The 14,353-nt window shown below is 35.5% G+C and overlaps 2 protein-coding genes across 6 annotated transcripts; one reads left to right on the forward strand and one right to left on the reverse strand.

Annotated features, from left to right (window-relative positions):
- The first annotated feature begins 1,037 nt into the window (after positions 1 to 1,037).
- On the forward strand, positions 1,038 to 5,929 carry LBD13 (LBD domain-containing transcription factor). Its single transcript, XM_003521897.5, has 2 exons — positions 1,038 to 1,446; positions 5,442 to 5,929. Exons 1-2 carry the CDS (start codon positions 1,135 to 1,137, stop codon positions 5,766 to 5,768), a joined length of 639 nt encoding a protein of 212 aa, XP_003521945.2. The 5' UTR covers positions 1,038 to 1,134; the 3' UTR covers positions 5,769 to 5,929.
- Positions 5,930 to 6,716: 787 nt separating this feature from the next.
- LOC102667707 (uncharacterized) lies at positions 6,717 to 13,536 on the reverse strand. 5 transcript variants are annotated; one of them, XM_041014343.1, is made up of 3 exons: positions 10,851 to 13,536; positions 9,343 to 9,409; positions 6,717 to 7,343 (listed from the first exon to the last, which is right to left on the reverse strand). In XM_041014343.1, the coding sequence occupies exon 1, from the start codon at positions 13,419 to 13,421 to the stop codon at positions 11,526 to 11,528; it is 1,896 nt and encodes a 631-aa protein (XP_040870277.1). In that variant the 5' UTR covers positions 13,422 to 13,536; the 3' UTR covers positions 6,717 to 7,343; positions 9,343 to 9,409; positions 10,851 to 11,525. The 5 variants fall into 5 exon arrangements, with proteins under 5 accessions (XP_040870277.1, XP_040870274.1, XP_040870273.1 ...); XM_041014340.1 differs by having other exon boundaries at positions 6,717 to 8,324; XM_041014339.1 differs by having other exon boundaries at positions 6,717 to 9,409.
- Between the last annotated feature and the right edge of the window lie 817 nt (positions 13,537 to 14,353).

The following is a 14,353-nucleotide window of genomic DNA, read 5'->3' on the forward strand; positions in this document are numbered from 1 at the left end:
ATTAAATGAGTCTAAATATTATTACTCTGTAAAAATATAAAAAGTTTCTATTTTTTTAATTTACTGTTTTACATGTTTTTATATCCTTTTTTGTATTAGAATTTGAGTTTTATTTTAGTAGCACTAAGTTTTATATAATTCTTTAATATGAGTGAAACTTCAACTTTAAATTAAGAGAAGTGTTACTATATTTTCTATCATACATTTTTTTTAGAGATTATAGATATTCTTTATAGATAACAACCATGCATGCATGAGTCGGACAAAATTACTATACATTGTGAAAGTTTTTATCATAAGAAGGCAATTATGTGACACAATCTTACAATAATTGATTCACCTGCTTCAGCTAGATAACATCATCATAGATATCCTTCACGAGAAATAATCATATTCGAATAAAGTATTTAATGTGATTATATATATAGAATTATCTATATTAATTGATTCGCGTGCTGCTTGATGATTGTAACACGTTCTTTATTATTGATTAAAATTTGTAAAAAAAAAATTACATGAGATCTCCCACTTTATTTAATAAATTTCACTTCTGATTTTGTAGTTTCATTTAAATTTTAACCAATAAAAAACATTAAAAGAAACCTAGCTATCAAATGAATGTTTTTCTAACACTCTTCAGGAAAGAATAATACTACTACACATATATATATATATATATATATATATATATATATATATATATATATATATATATATATATATATATATATATATATATATATGTATATGTATATAATACTTGAGAAATTGCGTCTTTCATTCATATACTTATGATCTCACGTCTGATTATTATAATTTAAAAGCATTTACTTTTCACGGAAATTTCATGGTACTAAACAGGATTACTGAAATCAAAGTCTTCACTATAATAAGCAAAATTAATTAAGATTGAACCACCAAGCTAGTCCATCTCAAGTGAGTAACCCACCACCAAAAGCATTCACACTTATTATTCTCTCCACATCCAATCAAAATCAAGTTAGCAGCAAGTAACATACAAACAAACCTACCTCATTTATATATCATCTCTTTCTTTGGTGTCCCACAAAAAATTTGGTTCAACCCTGAGCAAGGAAAGATTATAGAGAGAGAGATAGAGAGAGAGGGAACAAAATGGATTGTGGTGGTAATAAGAATACTGGTGGAAGTGAAAGGGGTGATGGGCCTTGTGGTGCCTGCAAGTTTCTGAGGAGAAAGTGTGTGAAGGGTTGCATTTTTGCACCATACTTTGACTCAGACCAAGGAACGGCTCATTTTGCTGCGGTGCACAAGGTCTTTGGTGCTAGCAATGCCTCCAAGTTACTCATGAGGATTCCAGCACACAAAAGACTTGATGCTGTTGTTACTCTTTGCTATGAGGCTTTGTCTAGGGCTAGAGACCCCGTTTATGGTTGTGTTGGTCACCTCTTTGCTCTTCAACAACAGGTATGTATATATCTCACTCCAATTCTCTCTTTAATATTCCCTACTTCACTCTATTTATATCTCTTACTTCCTTTTCTTTCTAATAATTGGTCACCAGAGATTTTTATGTGTATAACAAAAGTATAAAAGCAAATCCAACAAGGATTTAATTTGTGTGTATATATCTTCCCTTGGAGGTTTGGTTTATTGCATTTCTGAGTAAACTCCAGATAATGCATTTTCTTTGTCTCCAACAAGGGTTTAATTTTAGACAATATAATAATCTCTTTATTTTTGTTTCAAAAATTTCCTAAAAAATAACTGATAAAAACTTTAATGGAACGCATATATCATAATTAGAACCAAAAGGTTGAGTTTAATGGAAGGAGATAATCTCCGACATTGTAACGAACTAAGGTTAATTAGAATGAGAGTGTGTTGAGTAGAATTGTGTCCAAAGAAGAACATATGTGAAGAACTAAAAAATATCATAAGTTGGAAAGTTAAGATAATTGTTTTATCAAAAGAACTAGTGTAAGTTAATATAGTATCCCTCATTACACCCTCTTAATCGTTCTTTCTCTATTAACCATTCTATATTATCAAAATTGTTTTGTATATATTATAGTTACTTTTCCTTTTGTTTTTAAAAACTATAAATTTTGAATAGGTGATAAACCCAATATATATGTGGGAATAAGTACTAATGCTAACTTGCTTGTTCTTGAATCCTTAGTTCATATCCACCGCGTATTAGATGATTAGATCAATCATTCACAACTACATTATGCTTGAATATTTTAGTTTAATGGAGACAGAAGAAGATGGATAGAAATTAATTAACACATTAACTGCTAGTGATCATGCTAGCATGCGCCATGGTGTGAAATGCTCCTACACTTGTACTTTCTACAGTGTAGTCTCTTGACAAGTATCACTGTTTTGCATTCCTCGTAGGTCAAGATCTTACCATTAAGGATATTGTTATAGTTTGCTTTGACACGTTTGTTAGCTTTTGGATTTTTTTTTCCATGGAAGTCATACACTACTCAATTAGGACGCCCCCTATAAGTGTAGGTAGGTTTTGTGTGATTTCAAGGTAGCCATATATGTGCATAATAGTCAGGTATACTATATACTATTACTAGCTAATTAAGGATGCCATTGTTTGCAGTAAAATGACGTGGAATTTCTATTTTTATATTCTACTTTAATTTAAAACTTTCTTTTCAATTCATTTTATTTCCATTTCGTTCTGTTATATCAAACGGATCCTAGTAACATGTTATACTATGGTATTTGAAAACCTAGCTACCCAAAGAGGTCTAGTACATGATTAGATTTAGCATAAGAATTTGGGTACCTGAAATCCATGTGTTGTGAAAATTAGGTCTCAATGAATAAAATTTTGTGAAATTCATGTTAATTAATTATTAACTAGTATTTTTTTTATAAAGAGAGGTGTGGTGATGGCAGCCGCCAACTGGGTGTAGCTGACTATGGAGGGTTGTTTGATGCTTGCCGGAGCTACCAAGCAACGCAATTAGCAGCTCGAGAAATATTCAAATATTTTTAAGTCTTGACTTTCAAACTCTTGCTACACATAAAGTTTACGGTACACATTTGTATATTAGCAAATGGTAATCAATATTCACAACGTATTAAAATTAAGTAATTAAAAATAGTGGAGATGTTCCTTCACGTGAATATTCCTATATATAGTTCGTTTATATTTGATTTTGTGTAGTTAAAAAAAATGATTTTGTGAGAAAATTTTAGTCCAATGCAATATTGTTTAACTATAATTAATAATTAATATCTGGTTTTGTACTTAAAATTTGGTGATGTTAGTAACTTTTTTAAAGTGATGACTACTGAATACGGGGTCACAGTCTCATGTATAGAAAAAAATTAAAATCCACACGCTTGTATTCAATGTTATTATATTCAGCACATTAATCAACTCAGTTACCATAGTGAACTATTTGTCCATCCATTGAGTTATTAGTTGAGTTGTTGGAAACAAGTTTTATCTACAATGTTTTTTAGTTTTTACAGCAATTTTACCTCCAATGTTATTAAGAGTTTGAATCTTAGAGATTGTAATTAAGAGGGGGGGATTAATTAGTCTCATAACTGTGTTTATAAAAAGACATAAAGAAGACTTGAAAAACTACTTTACTAATTCTTCTCACGTAATACACTCGCTTTTGCATGTATCTGTTTGTGTGTGCTGGCAAACTTATACACTTGATTTTATTTAATTTTAAAAAAATGATAAAATTCATCAATCTACACTCAGTACTATGTGCAGTGTAACTAGTGATTTACATATATTTTGGATATCATATTATTACACGTAAGTTAAAATAAAGTTGTGTATGATAAAGTAATAATTAGTTTTTGAATTGTATATGAAACTTTATGAACTTAATCTACTTAGTTAAAATTAAGGATGTAAAGTTGTAGATTTATTTATTAAAATGGTTACTGTAACACTATTTTCCAATGTTTTACTTTGACAAGTCTAAAGTACTATAGTAAGGTTATTATTTATTATTGATCGTCGTACTAGATAGATAAAGATGCATAATCTTATGCGTGAAACAATAGCAACAGCCTTTTTCCTTATCTTAGAGAATGCATTAAGAATAACCTAAATTCTAAGATGCAATAATTGACTGGTAGAACCTCTCCACACATTCATCCATGAAGACTGTGATTAACCACGGACAAAATAGTAAGTTAACACTTGCACGCATTACACCAGAAATATAATGTTATTATTCCCATTAATTCGTGGCCATTATTGGGAAGAAATACACCAATTAATTCCTCAACTTAATTAGGTAGAATTCCACTCCCTATGTGATTAGTTACAAAATACCAATTAAGTATCCCCTTTCTAGATTCTGTGTAGCCTCTAGAAGAGAAAGGAAAAGTTGTTTGGATAAGATTTTGGACTTTTTTTAGTTGCAATTAAACAAGCAAAGTAAATGTTACGGTCAAAATAAAATAATATTGAAGCTTAAGTTTATCCTTTTAACTCTGAATGAGAATATTCTTCACATGCATGTATAATTGGGAGTATCTCAAATTGTATTAAAATGCCGGCACATGATTCGGGTAAGTGACCATAATCTTTATCTCTTCATCTCTGACATTCTTTTACTATTTGTCTGTTCTATGATTGGGTAAAAAGCACTTTTTATCAGTTAATCACTTAAAAAAATCGCTCTATTAATATATATGCAGAAATTATTAAGTTATAATATCTATATCTCTGACATATATAGTAAGTGTCACTATGATATATAAATAATTTTCACTATGGTGCACCTGATATGTACTGTTGCCCTTTATTATAAACGGGTTAGAATTTCATTGCCCCTCCATATACTAGAATAGTAACAGAAGAAAGAAACAGTAGTGAGAGATGGAGTTACTAGGCTATATGTATACTCTATGGTCACAAATTAATTGCATATTGTAATACTCGTTAGATTTATGGGCAAAAGTTAAAAGATAAACATTTATTAAGCAAGCCACTTGTTGAAATACTCATTGTATTTGCTTTTAGGGTGTCAATCAATGTAATTGTCAATCACAGAGAATTTGATGGTTACGTATTATGTTATTATCATGATAAGCACATTCGTTTTGTACTCTAGAGGTTAGCTTTATGAATACTTTCTAACTAAATATATTGCACAAGACGGGTACCAACAATACTTTTCAATACACTATTTTTAAACATGAGTCTGGTTAAAATTTAATAAAAACTACAAAAATATGAGTGAAAAGTGTTAAATAAGAAATGGAATCCACAAGATTTTTGTGATTTCAAACAAACTTCAACCGATAATAGAGTGTGTTTTCTAGCGTCTCATTGCTTAAACAAACAAGAGAGATAACAAACTATCAAATCTTAAAACATTGCATCTAGGTTGTTTTATATGCCATAATGTGGTAGAAAGCACACAATGATTTACTAGATGTTAATTTGAATGATGCAGGTCATGAACTTGCAGGCTGAGTTAACCTATGTCCAGGCCCATCTCGCAACGATGCAGCGATTGCCAGTGAAAGTGGCTCCTCTTCCTCCACATCCTCAAAGCTCTTCACCACCACCAACCCTTCATTCCTCAGATCACATGGCACCAAATGCTGACTTGCAAAGTGCCCCTATGATGCACTTTGGTCCTCTTCAACCACATTCAGCATCATTGCCGCTAGGCAGCATCGTTTTCGATCAATCGAATCGACAACTCGACGATAGGGAACTCCGAGTTCTGGCTCGAGAATTTGTGAGCAAATACTTGCCCGGAGTTAGATTCCAGTAATCTAACTCTCCCTGAGGATAACATAACTTTGCTTTAATTTTCATTTTCTTGTGTTTTGGTGCCAATGCTTTTGTTAATCATACCTAGCTTAATTTGCTGAGAATGTTGCTAACTGTACAACTGGAAGAAAGTACTTTCAAATATGGAAGAATTATGTAACATGACCAGTGGCTACTCCCTCTTTCTTTGGCTAAGAATTTTCCCACTTTTTTTTCTCTCAGTTACTGAATATATACCATGGACAAAATAGTTATTCTAATCAAATAGAACGTTTGCATATGATGCAATATTGTATCAGGTTTAAATAATGAATATCTAGTTATCCATAGATTCTGAAACATCTAAATGGCAGAAAGTAATTAGCTACCATCAATGTCGATTGTCGAGCATCTGGTTCAAATTATCAAAATTGTTTTGTATACATGTATGTACGGACTTTTTTCAATTTAAATCACGTAAACTATTACAAGTCCGAAAATGAAGACATCCGTACGAAACCAAATCCATGTCCAGAACACGAAAACTTTCTAAATAATAATTATGTGCCAGTTTTGATTGATTGAACATAAAATGAAAGAATTGTTAACACTTGTTTTATTCTTTAACCAGTGGTTTTTTAACACTTGTTAACACTTATTTCATTCTTTAACCAGTGGTTTTTTAACACTTGTTAACATTAACATAAAATGCACTTATCATCTTTGGATAAGAATCGTTTTGCCTTATGAAAAGTATGAGCCATAGAGGTTTAAAAGCAGCAGCATCAAGTTCTGCTACGTTCATTTGAGAATCAACTTACAAAAAACGTAGATTGTTTAAAAGAATTTTAGTCAACGACAAAGATTACAAATAGTAAATGAATTTTTAACTGATAGTAGCCATCCAATCGGTATGTGACCAAGAGCTTGGTGCCAACCATGAAGACACATAAACAAGCCAGACCAATAATGAAACAAGAAGCCAAAATGAATCACATTTTATTTAATAATCCACAAGAAGATAATTTTAAATACTCCACCCACCCACTGCCGAAATATTTCAGGAATTGCTGAAGCAACAGCACTCAAAGTTCCATGCAACTTTCTGATCATCTCTGCTGTTTTCTTAAACTCAATTCATCACAAACTTCTAAGTGTGTGTTTGTTTTTCGTTTTGGACCCCCCTCGAAGGGACGTTAAAAGCAAAGCTAGAAATCCTTGCTTCTCACAAAATGCTGCCTTAGCTGCCTTAGAATGTGTGCCAACTGAATGCATCACATACACAAACATAGCCTAAAGAATTAGTGTTACTACGTCCAAGTAAAAAAGAAAACTCAGCTTGACACAATGTCCTGGGAACAATTCATTTCTAAACCGCTGCAATAAGTGTTTTTCCCCACAAAGCACTCACTTATCAGGCAACAATGACAAAAAGGCAAAGGCTTGTAAACAGAAAGACAGATTAATTACCAAACAAAACCAAGAATTATCTACCAACATAGTCTCAGTTTTCTCGAACTTCATCAAAGATCGAGTCTTCATGGCTTAAGCACTGAGCTGAGCCCATAGAAATGCAAAATAGCCATCTTCTGCGGTTCTATTTATGAGAATATTAGAGACCAAGTTCATAAATATCAACAATGATTTAACAACTAAAATTCAATGATATTCAGAATAAGTAAATCACTAGAAAGAGATAAACTATGTCAAAATGACTAGAAGACTTCTTTCTAGAACTGTGAATCATTTGTATTTGCACCATTAAATACTGTATAAAGATATTATTTGCACCATTACGAACATAGAATTATTTGCATCATTATAACACGTTAACATAAGAATGGTTTATTTAAGACATTAATAAATAACTCATTCTCCTATAAGAAATAGTACCAATGTCACATCTGATCATATGCACGAGACTAATAAGAGAAAGACACTGCTCACATAACTAGGTGATGTGAACCACTAATTAGGATTATTATATCTCTTTATTTAAGTCTTGAATTATTTTAGTTTATTTTGTTTCTTTATATTTCCCTATCTTCATAAGATATAAATATTAGAATCCCTGGTTTCGGATCTATTATTATTTTATATTAGGATGATTGCTAGTTGTCATTATATTAATTAATAATTAGGGATCTCTTTGTAAGCCTTCTTTAAAGGGCAGACCAGATTGAAATATTATCAATGAGATATTATTTTCAGAAAAACTTGTGATAGTTTAGGAGGGGCTCCATCAAGAAAGAGTTTTCTACTTCTCACTTTCACTTTTAGGTCGCAAGAAGGAGTCTTCCGTGTCTAGGCCCGTGACTCAGTCCTACACGAAGATTCATAACAATAGGATCCATGTCTTTATGCCTTCATAGACTTCAGTAATAAAACATACACAGAAGAACAAAAGACAAGAAAATTCTGAACATTAGCAAAGCAAAACAACAATACAGCCAAGGGTTACAGACGAACAATTCCCTAATCCCAATAAAACAAATCAAAGAGAAAAGAGCCAATTTTGGTCTCAGGTCTAATGTTCCTTCGTTCTTGTCAAAGCAGGTAAAGAATCAAAGTCATGGACCTACATGATGACAAAAAGGAAAAGATGGTTGTGACTGTTTGCTTCTCCTTTTTTCTCTCATAATCATTTGCCAAATCAAAGCATGGCTGCATCTGTTTGTTTCCCAGCAATCAAAGGGTGTAACTGATGGTATTTACATGTTTTGTGATGCTTAAAAATATCAGGTTGTACACATGACATGTATATCAACCAACACATAGTCTCTTGCATTCTTCTATACTTATCTAAATTCCAAATCCAGTTTTCTGTATATGTATAACTTAACACCTCAAAGTTATGAAGTCTACTGTTGCTAGACATTAGACAGCATATGCCATTATGTTCCAACAGTTGGAAGTTGTAGCATATTCCAGAGCATAGCTTGGCATACTAGAGTCAAATCACATCAAAATTCTTTAATTATTGACTCAATGTTATGAAATCTTAGATCATATTTACTATTATAGATATTGCAAAGAACCAAAAGGAAAGTTAACATCACAAATGAAGAATATGATCAAATTTCATAAATATTAAAAAATATGTATAAAAACAATATATACTTCTATACTTATCTAAAATTTCAAAACCTGTTTCCTATATGTGTAAAAATTATACTAACACCTCAAAGCTATAAAGTCTATTGTTGCGAGACATTAGACAACATATGATGTTATGTTCTAACAGTTGAAAGTTACAGAATATTCCAGAGCACAACTTGGCATAATATTGTCAGATCAAATCAAATAAAAAAAAAATTATTCTTGACTCAACCAATGAAATCTTAAAGCATAATTACTATTATAAAGACTGAAGAATCAAAAGGAGAGTTAAAGCCACAAAAGAATATGATCAATTTCATAAAGATTAAAAGTATGCAAGAGAATGTACCATCATAGAGATTCAGGACTTCAAAATGGATCATATCTAGCATAGTAAACACAACGAAAAACAAGGCATAGATTCTATGGTGTGCTTTCATCTCAAAACTGCAAGCCTGATAACGGAATGTGGAAGCATGCCTAATTTAAGGACATACCATGATTCTGGTCCTTGCAGCGTCCGGCATCTCCCTCCAGATCAGTCTCCCTCAGAACCAAAGGGAACTTGTGAAAGACGGACGTAAAATTATAATTAGGCACTAAAAAAGGTAACTAACTCTAGCAATGAAACAAAAAATAAACGTCATCTTTATGTAACCTATATGCATGTTACAAAGGCATTAAAAGATGTAAAACTCCATGAGCATCATATAGTTACAGGTAAATTTAAAATGCATTGAACCTAACACTCTTCGCCCACAAATTTAAAATAGACAGCTAGAAGTGAGTCAAGTGACACTTTAATCTGGCAAGGAAAGATCCTATTTCAGGAGTATATATAAGAGAACTGCTTCAAAAATAAAACGTAATGAACAGGACAAGCTCCATAAAATAATATTAGGCTACAGCCCATGAACTCATTCGACCATGAAATTAGTTGATGAAAAAGATGTATTCACATCTTCCATTCTACACAAAGATATTAGAGCATCCATTGGAATTCCAACAAGGCATGCAATAAACTGGTAATATTTTCATACAGATTAGATACAACAATGCAACCAAATTTTTGTACACAGTTGATAGGAACCAGATTTAATAGAAACTCAGAATAATACTATTGATTGGGAGAAAAAAAACAGAAATATTACAGGAAAGACCCCTGTAATCCCAGAGCAAATGCTCCTCAGAGAAGAGATAATACTCTCTATGCCCAACCCATAAGGTTTCTAACAGAAAGATACTGAATGATCATTATAATCACTCCCATATTCTAACTGACTGCCACATCAGCAGCTCTTCTCTAACTTCCCTATTCAGCTCAGTTGTTGGGCTTAGGCCCAAGGCCAGTAGGGTCCTAACAACCTCTATGATGTTCTTCACCGAACTGCCTAAAATGTTAGAAGTCTAACTGGATTTACAACCAGTTCTTCAGGAAGGATGGTGCAACATATAAGTATAACAAAACCAAAATATCTGGAAAATTTATTCAACAAGTAGTACAACTCGTAAATATTAACTCGATTGCAAAAATAGAAAATTGTGACCTTTGGCACGAACTATTGGAATCCCATGTGCCTTGAATGCCTCGTAACTTGGAGAAGGCAGAGATGTGTTCTAAGAGCATCGTCATAGGTTCTTAGTACATTAATTGATCCATCAAAACTATCAGTTGAATCAAAATTATGAGGGATGGATTCAGATTTGTAGCACAGTTCAATCTCAAGTGTGGTACCCCATTCACCCAACTAAAGAATAATGATGTCTACACCCACCCGAGGAAGACATGTACTTTCCATTTTATGCTTTACATGCAGAATAAATGACATCTTCCTCAAAACTATTGTTTAATTTCTTAGCCAATCATGTACCCAAGCATCATATATTATAACATTTGTCATCAGAACCACAGTATAAAGATATGAAGATTGAAGAGGGTGCTGCAATACAAGAATCCATAAATATCATAATTTTGAAGTTCCAGAGTAGGGGAAAACAGCCATACCTTAAGGGATGTGTTATGGGCTTATGGCATCAAAAACCATCACTCTTCAATTCAGTTCAAAAGAGATTGCCAGGACATGCGGGGCCAAGATGAAATAAACAATTGGGCTGTGCTACTGATGATAGATTGGGTTGTCTCACCCCAATGGCATAAAAGTTGATAATCTTCAAATTGAACCAGAAGTGAGAAGCCAAATGATCTTTGGCATATAAGAAATGAGTAAATATGTAAAGCAAATGGCCAGGGAGTACAGCACACACAGGTCATTATGAGAAAATTTCAAACACACAATAGTTCAATATGGAAATAAATCACCAGTAGTAGCTCCTCATAATACATACAAAAATCTCTTAAAAGTTCAAAAGCAGATTACTGGAAACACTGATGTGCTCATGTGCATTATACGGACCAAGAAAGCCGAAGGCCATGAACAAGGTTATCAGATATAGTCAAACTCATAACAAAGTTATGTGCAAGAAGCATACTGGTTATACTTTACAGAACCACAGGCAATAATAATAAATACACCTAAAAGGCATCATGTGAGCGGCTCCAATCTTCTGTATACAGAAATGTACAATCCCTCTTCTATTGGTTGGAAGGGGTTGGTAAATAGCCTTGACGGATTTTGATCTCTAAGTTAGAGTAGATTAACTTGAATGTTCATAGATGGCACTATAAAATCTCTCCGTGACGGAATCCACTATCTCCACAATCAGTACCAGTATCCAAAGCACAAGGAGAATCATACCATTTAGGGTTGTCCTGGTAGAAACTGTCGACCTGCATACAGCCAAGACCTACTACATCCGACACTATACCCTCGTCGTGTCTGATCAATCTGACAGGCTTGGTTAGTTTAATATCCTCGCAATCAAGAATGCTTTTCTCATCAAAGTCGCTGCACTTCAACCACTTCTCAGGCTTACAGGTGTCACTCATCAGATCATCTTTCTGAGTCCTGCACTCTGTCGTCATCTGATCACCCCACGAAACAACCTCTCCCAGAGTCCGGCCAAAACTATCCTCATCATCCTCAATCAGCTCCGTGTCCTTGCCATCCCCATAAATCCTCTCGTGATGATTACTCCAGTTAGCCAAATCATTGTCCCCAACCAACACATCATCCTCCACCACCTTATCAGTAATCAACTCAATCGCCCCCGGCTTCAACCCCACTTCCCCTATACTCCTAACCTTATTCAAAACCTCGAACAACTCCCTGGAGACAGCCGCTAAGATCTCCCTTGGCATCTTCCCAACCTTCCCTTCCAACATCCCCACCTCAGTCCTCAACTCCTGCACCTGCTGCATCACCGAAAACTGCAAATCCCCACCACCACCACCATCCTCCTTCCCCAACAACCCCCCAAACCCACCCTCACCATCCATCTCCTCACTCACCCCATACACATTACTCTCCTGAACCATCAAAAACCCACCACCCTTATGCCCTACAACCCTATGCATAATCCTCGCATTCCCGTCCAACGGCCCTGGCTCATGCCCTGAATGCACAGCATATAACTTAAAAACCGCCACCCCTTCCTCCTGGTACACAAAACTCTTATCCTTCTCATTGTAATTCGCAATCGGCACAATAGCCCTAATCCTAAACCCACATCCACATCTTTTAGAAGCATAAGGCTCCCTCTTCAAAACCTTAGATTTCTTAGCAGCAGGCTCTCCAGCCCTATGGCAAGCATAGTCCTTAACCTCAGCCATAAAAGGCTTATACCTAATATACTTCTGCCTAATGCAAAGCACAACCTTGTGCTTTGCGGCGAGCTGCTGGAGCCGGTCAGGGACTTCCCCGGCCGGCACCTCGAAGCTCTCGGTGTACTCGAACCGTCGCCGCTTGCCACGCGAAATGGCGGCGGAGGGCTCTCCGGAGCCCTCAGTGGCGGAGGAGGAGCAGACGGGGCAGGCGGCGACGCAGACTCGGATGAAGCTCTCAGGGATGCCGTAGAATTTGGCCCCGACGGTCCAGTGGTGCTTGATGCGGTCGAGGGTGTCCTTGAGGTTGAGGTGGCTGAGGTCGGTGTCGGCGTGGTGGGACATGACGATGTGCTGCCACTGGTTGAGGTGAGGGACGAACTGGTGAGGGTTGTTTTTGAAGCAGAGGAAGTGGGTGTTGGTGGAAACGTCGTGGTGCGTAGTGAGCTTGTCCTGGATGCGTTTCCAGGCGGTGAGGTAGGCGGTGTCCTCATTGCGGTCCTTCCAGACGGTGCGCCAGGAGGAGAGGACGGAGGAGGGGGTGGCGGAGCGGATGTCGGAGGGGGAGGGGAGGCGGCGGAGGAGGAGGGAGCGGAGCATAAGGGCGTGGGAGGAAGGGGTGAAGGTGTAGAACTGGGAGGAGATGTGGGGGTCGGGGGAGATGAAGAGGGGGTTGGAATTGGAATTTGGGGGTGTGGAAGGGGAAGAGTGGGAGGAGGAGGGGGAGGAGGGGAAGAGGAGAGAGAAGGAGGAGGAGGTGGTGTTGCTGGGGAGAGGGGGGTTGTGAGGGGATAGATCGGGGGGGTGCGGGAGGAAAACCTCGTCTTCCTCTTCTTGTTTGTTGGAATTATTCATGCTGAAGATGAAGATGAAGAGGGTGGGTGTGTGGATGGGGAAAGTGAGGAAAGTGAGGAAAGTGAGCAGTGATGACTTTATCTCTCTCTCTCTCTCTCTGTTTCTGTTTGTTGCTGAGGTTTTGTTTTGTGTTGTCTTGTGCTTTTTTCTCTATCACTCTGATGACGTTTGGGCTTGGGTTTGGGAGATTGGGGGTGGGTTCGGGAGCATTGCTACGTGCAACCCAGCAAAATTGCTGGTATACTCAGTAATTGCACAATTTTCCCATTTTGCCCTTCTGATAAAAAATAGAGGTTGACTAATCCCTTATGAGGCTTACAGATTGGGCGGATTAGCTAATCCGTATGAGACTTATGGACTAGCCCAATCCGTAAGTGTTTTTTTTCAAAAACATGTTTTACGAATTAATTTGAAATTAATGGTTCAAGCAAGAGTCAAACCTGTGACTTTTGCGTTATTAGCATGACAATCTAACCAGTTGAACTAATAGGTCAATTATGTTATAAAATAAATAATGTTGTTATATATAACACTAAAATTTCTAATGTATATTTAATGTGCATGTAAATTTAAATAATAAATTTTGTGACAATTAATTTTGATATAACTCGTACAGGTTAGCAACCAAATGATCCAACATGCACCAAAAAAATTGAACTAAAAAGAAGAAGAAGAAGAAGAAGAATAAGCAAGGGTGATAACACATGCGTACCAACAAGGTGAGTTTACGTCCAATTAGAGATAAAAGAAAAATATAAGAGTGTTAAAATATTTTTTGGTTGAAAATAGTGTCATGTCTTTTATGGAGTTAAGAGGAAGAAGATGAAGATATTTTAGACATAAGTTTTCATTAAAAGTCATGTGACCAACATGTATCCACTTTCTGTTAAATTATTAAATGATGTTTAGGAGGGAGGGGGTCTGGGTGTAAT

The sequence above is a fragment of the Glycine max genome, chromosome 3 (assembly GCF_000004515.6).
Source record: "Glycine max cultivar Williams 82 chromosome 3, Glycine_max_v4.0, whole genome shotgun sequence".
Taxonomy (NCBI): domain Eukaryota; kingdom Viridiplantae; phylum Streptophyta; class Magnoliopsida; order Fabales; family Fabaceae; genus Glycine; species Glycine max.

What these genes read in the sequence shown, in the direction of transcription:
- LOC102667707 (XM_041014343.1), bottom strand. Translation starts at nt 13,421, where the DNA reads ATGAATAATTCCAACAAACAAGAAGAGGAAGACGAGGTTTTCCTCCCG.
- LBD13 (XM_003521897.5), top strand. Translation starts at nt 1,135, where the DNA reads ATGGATTGTGGTGGTAATAAGAATACTGGTGGAAGTGAAAGGGGTGAT. An exon ending in TCTTTGCTCTTCAACAACAG is followed by an intron (nt 1,447 to 5,441) that starts GTATGTATATAT and finishes TGAATGATGCAG; the next exon opens with GTCATGAACTTGCAGGCTGA.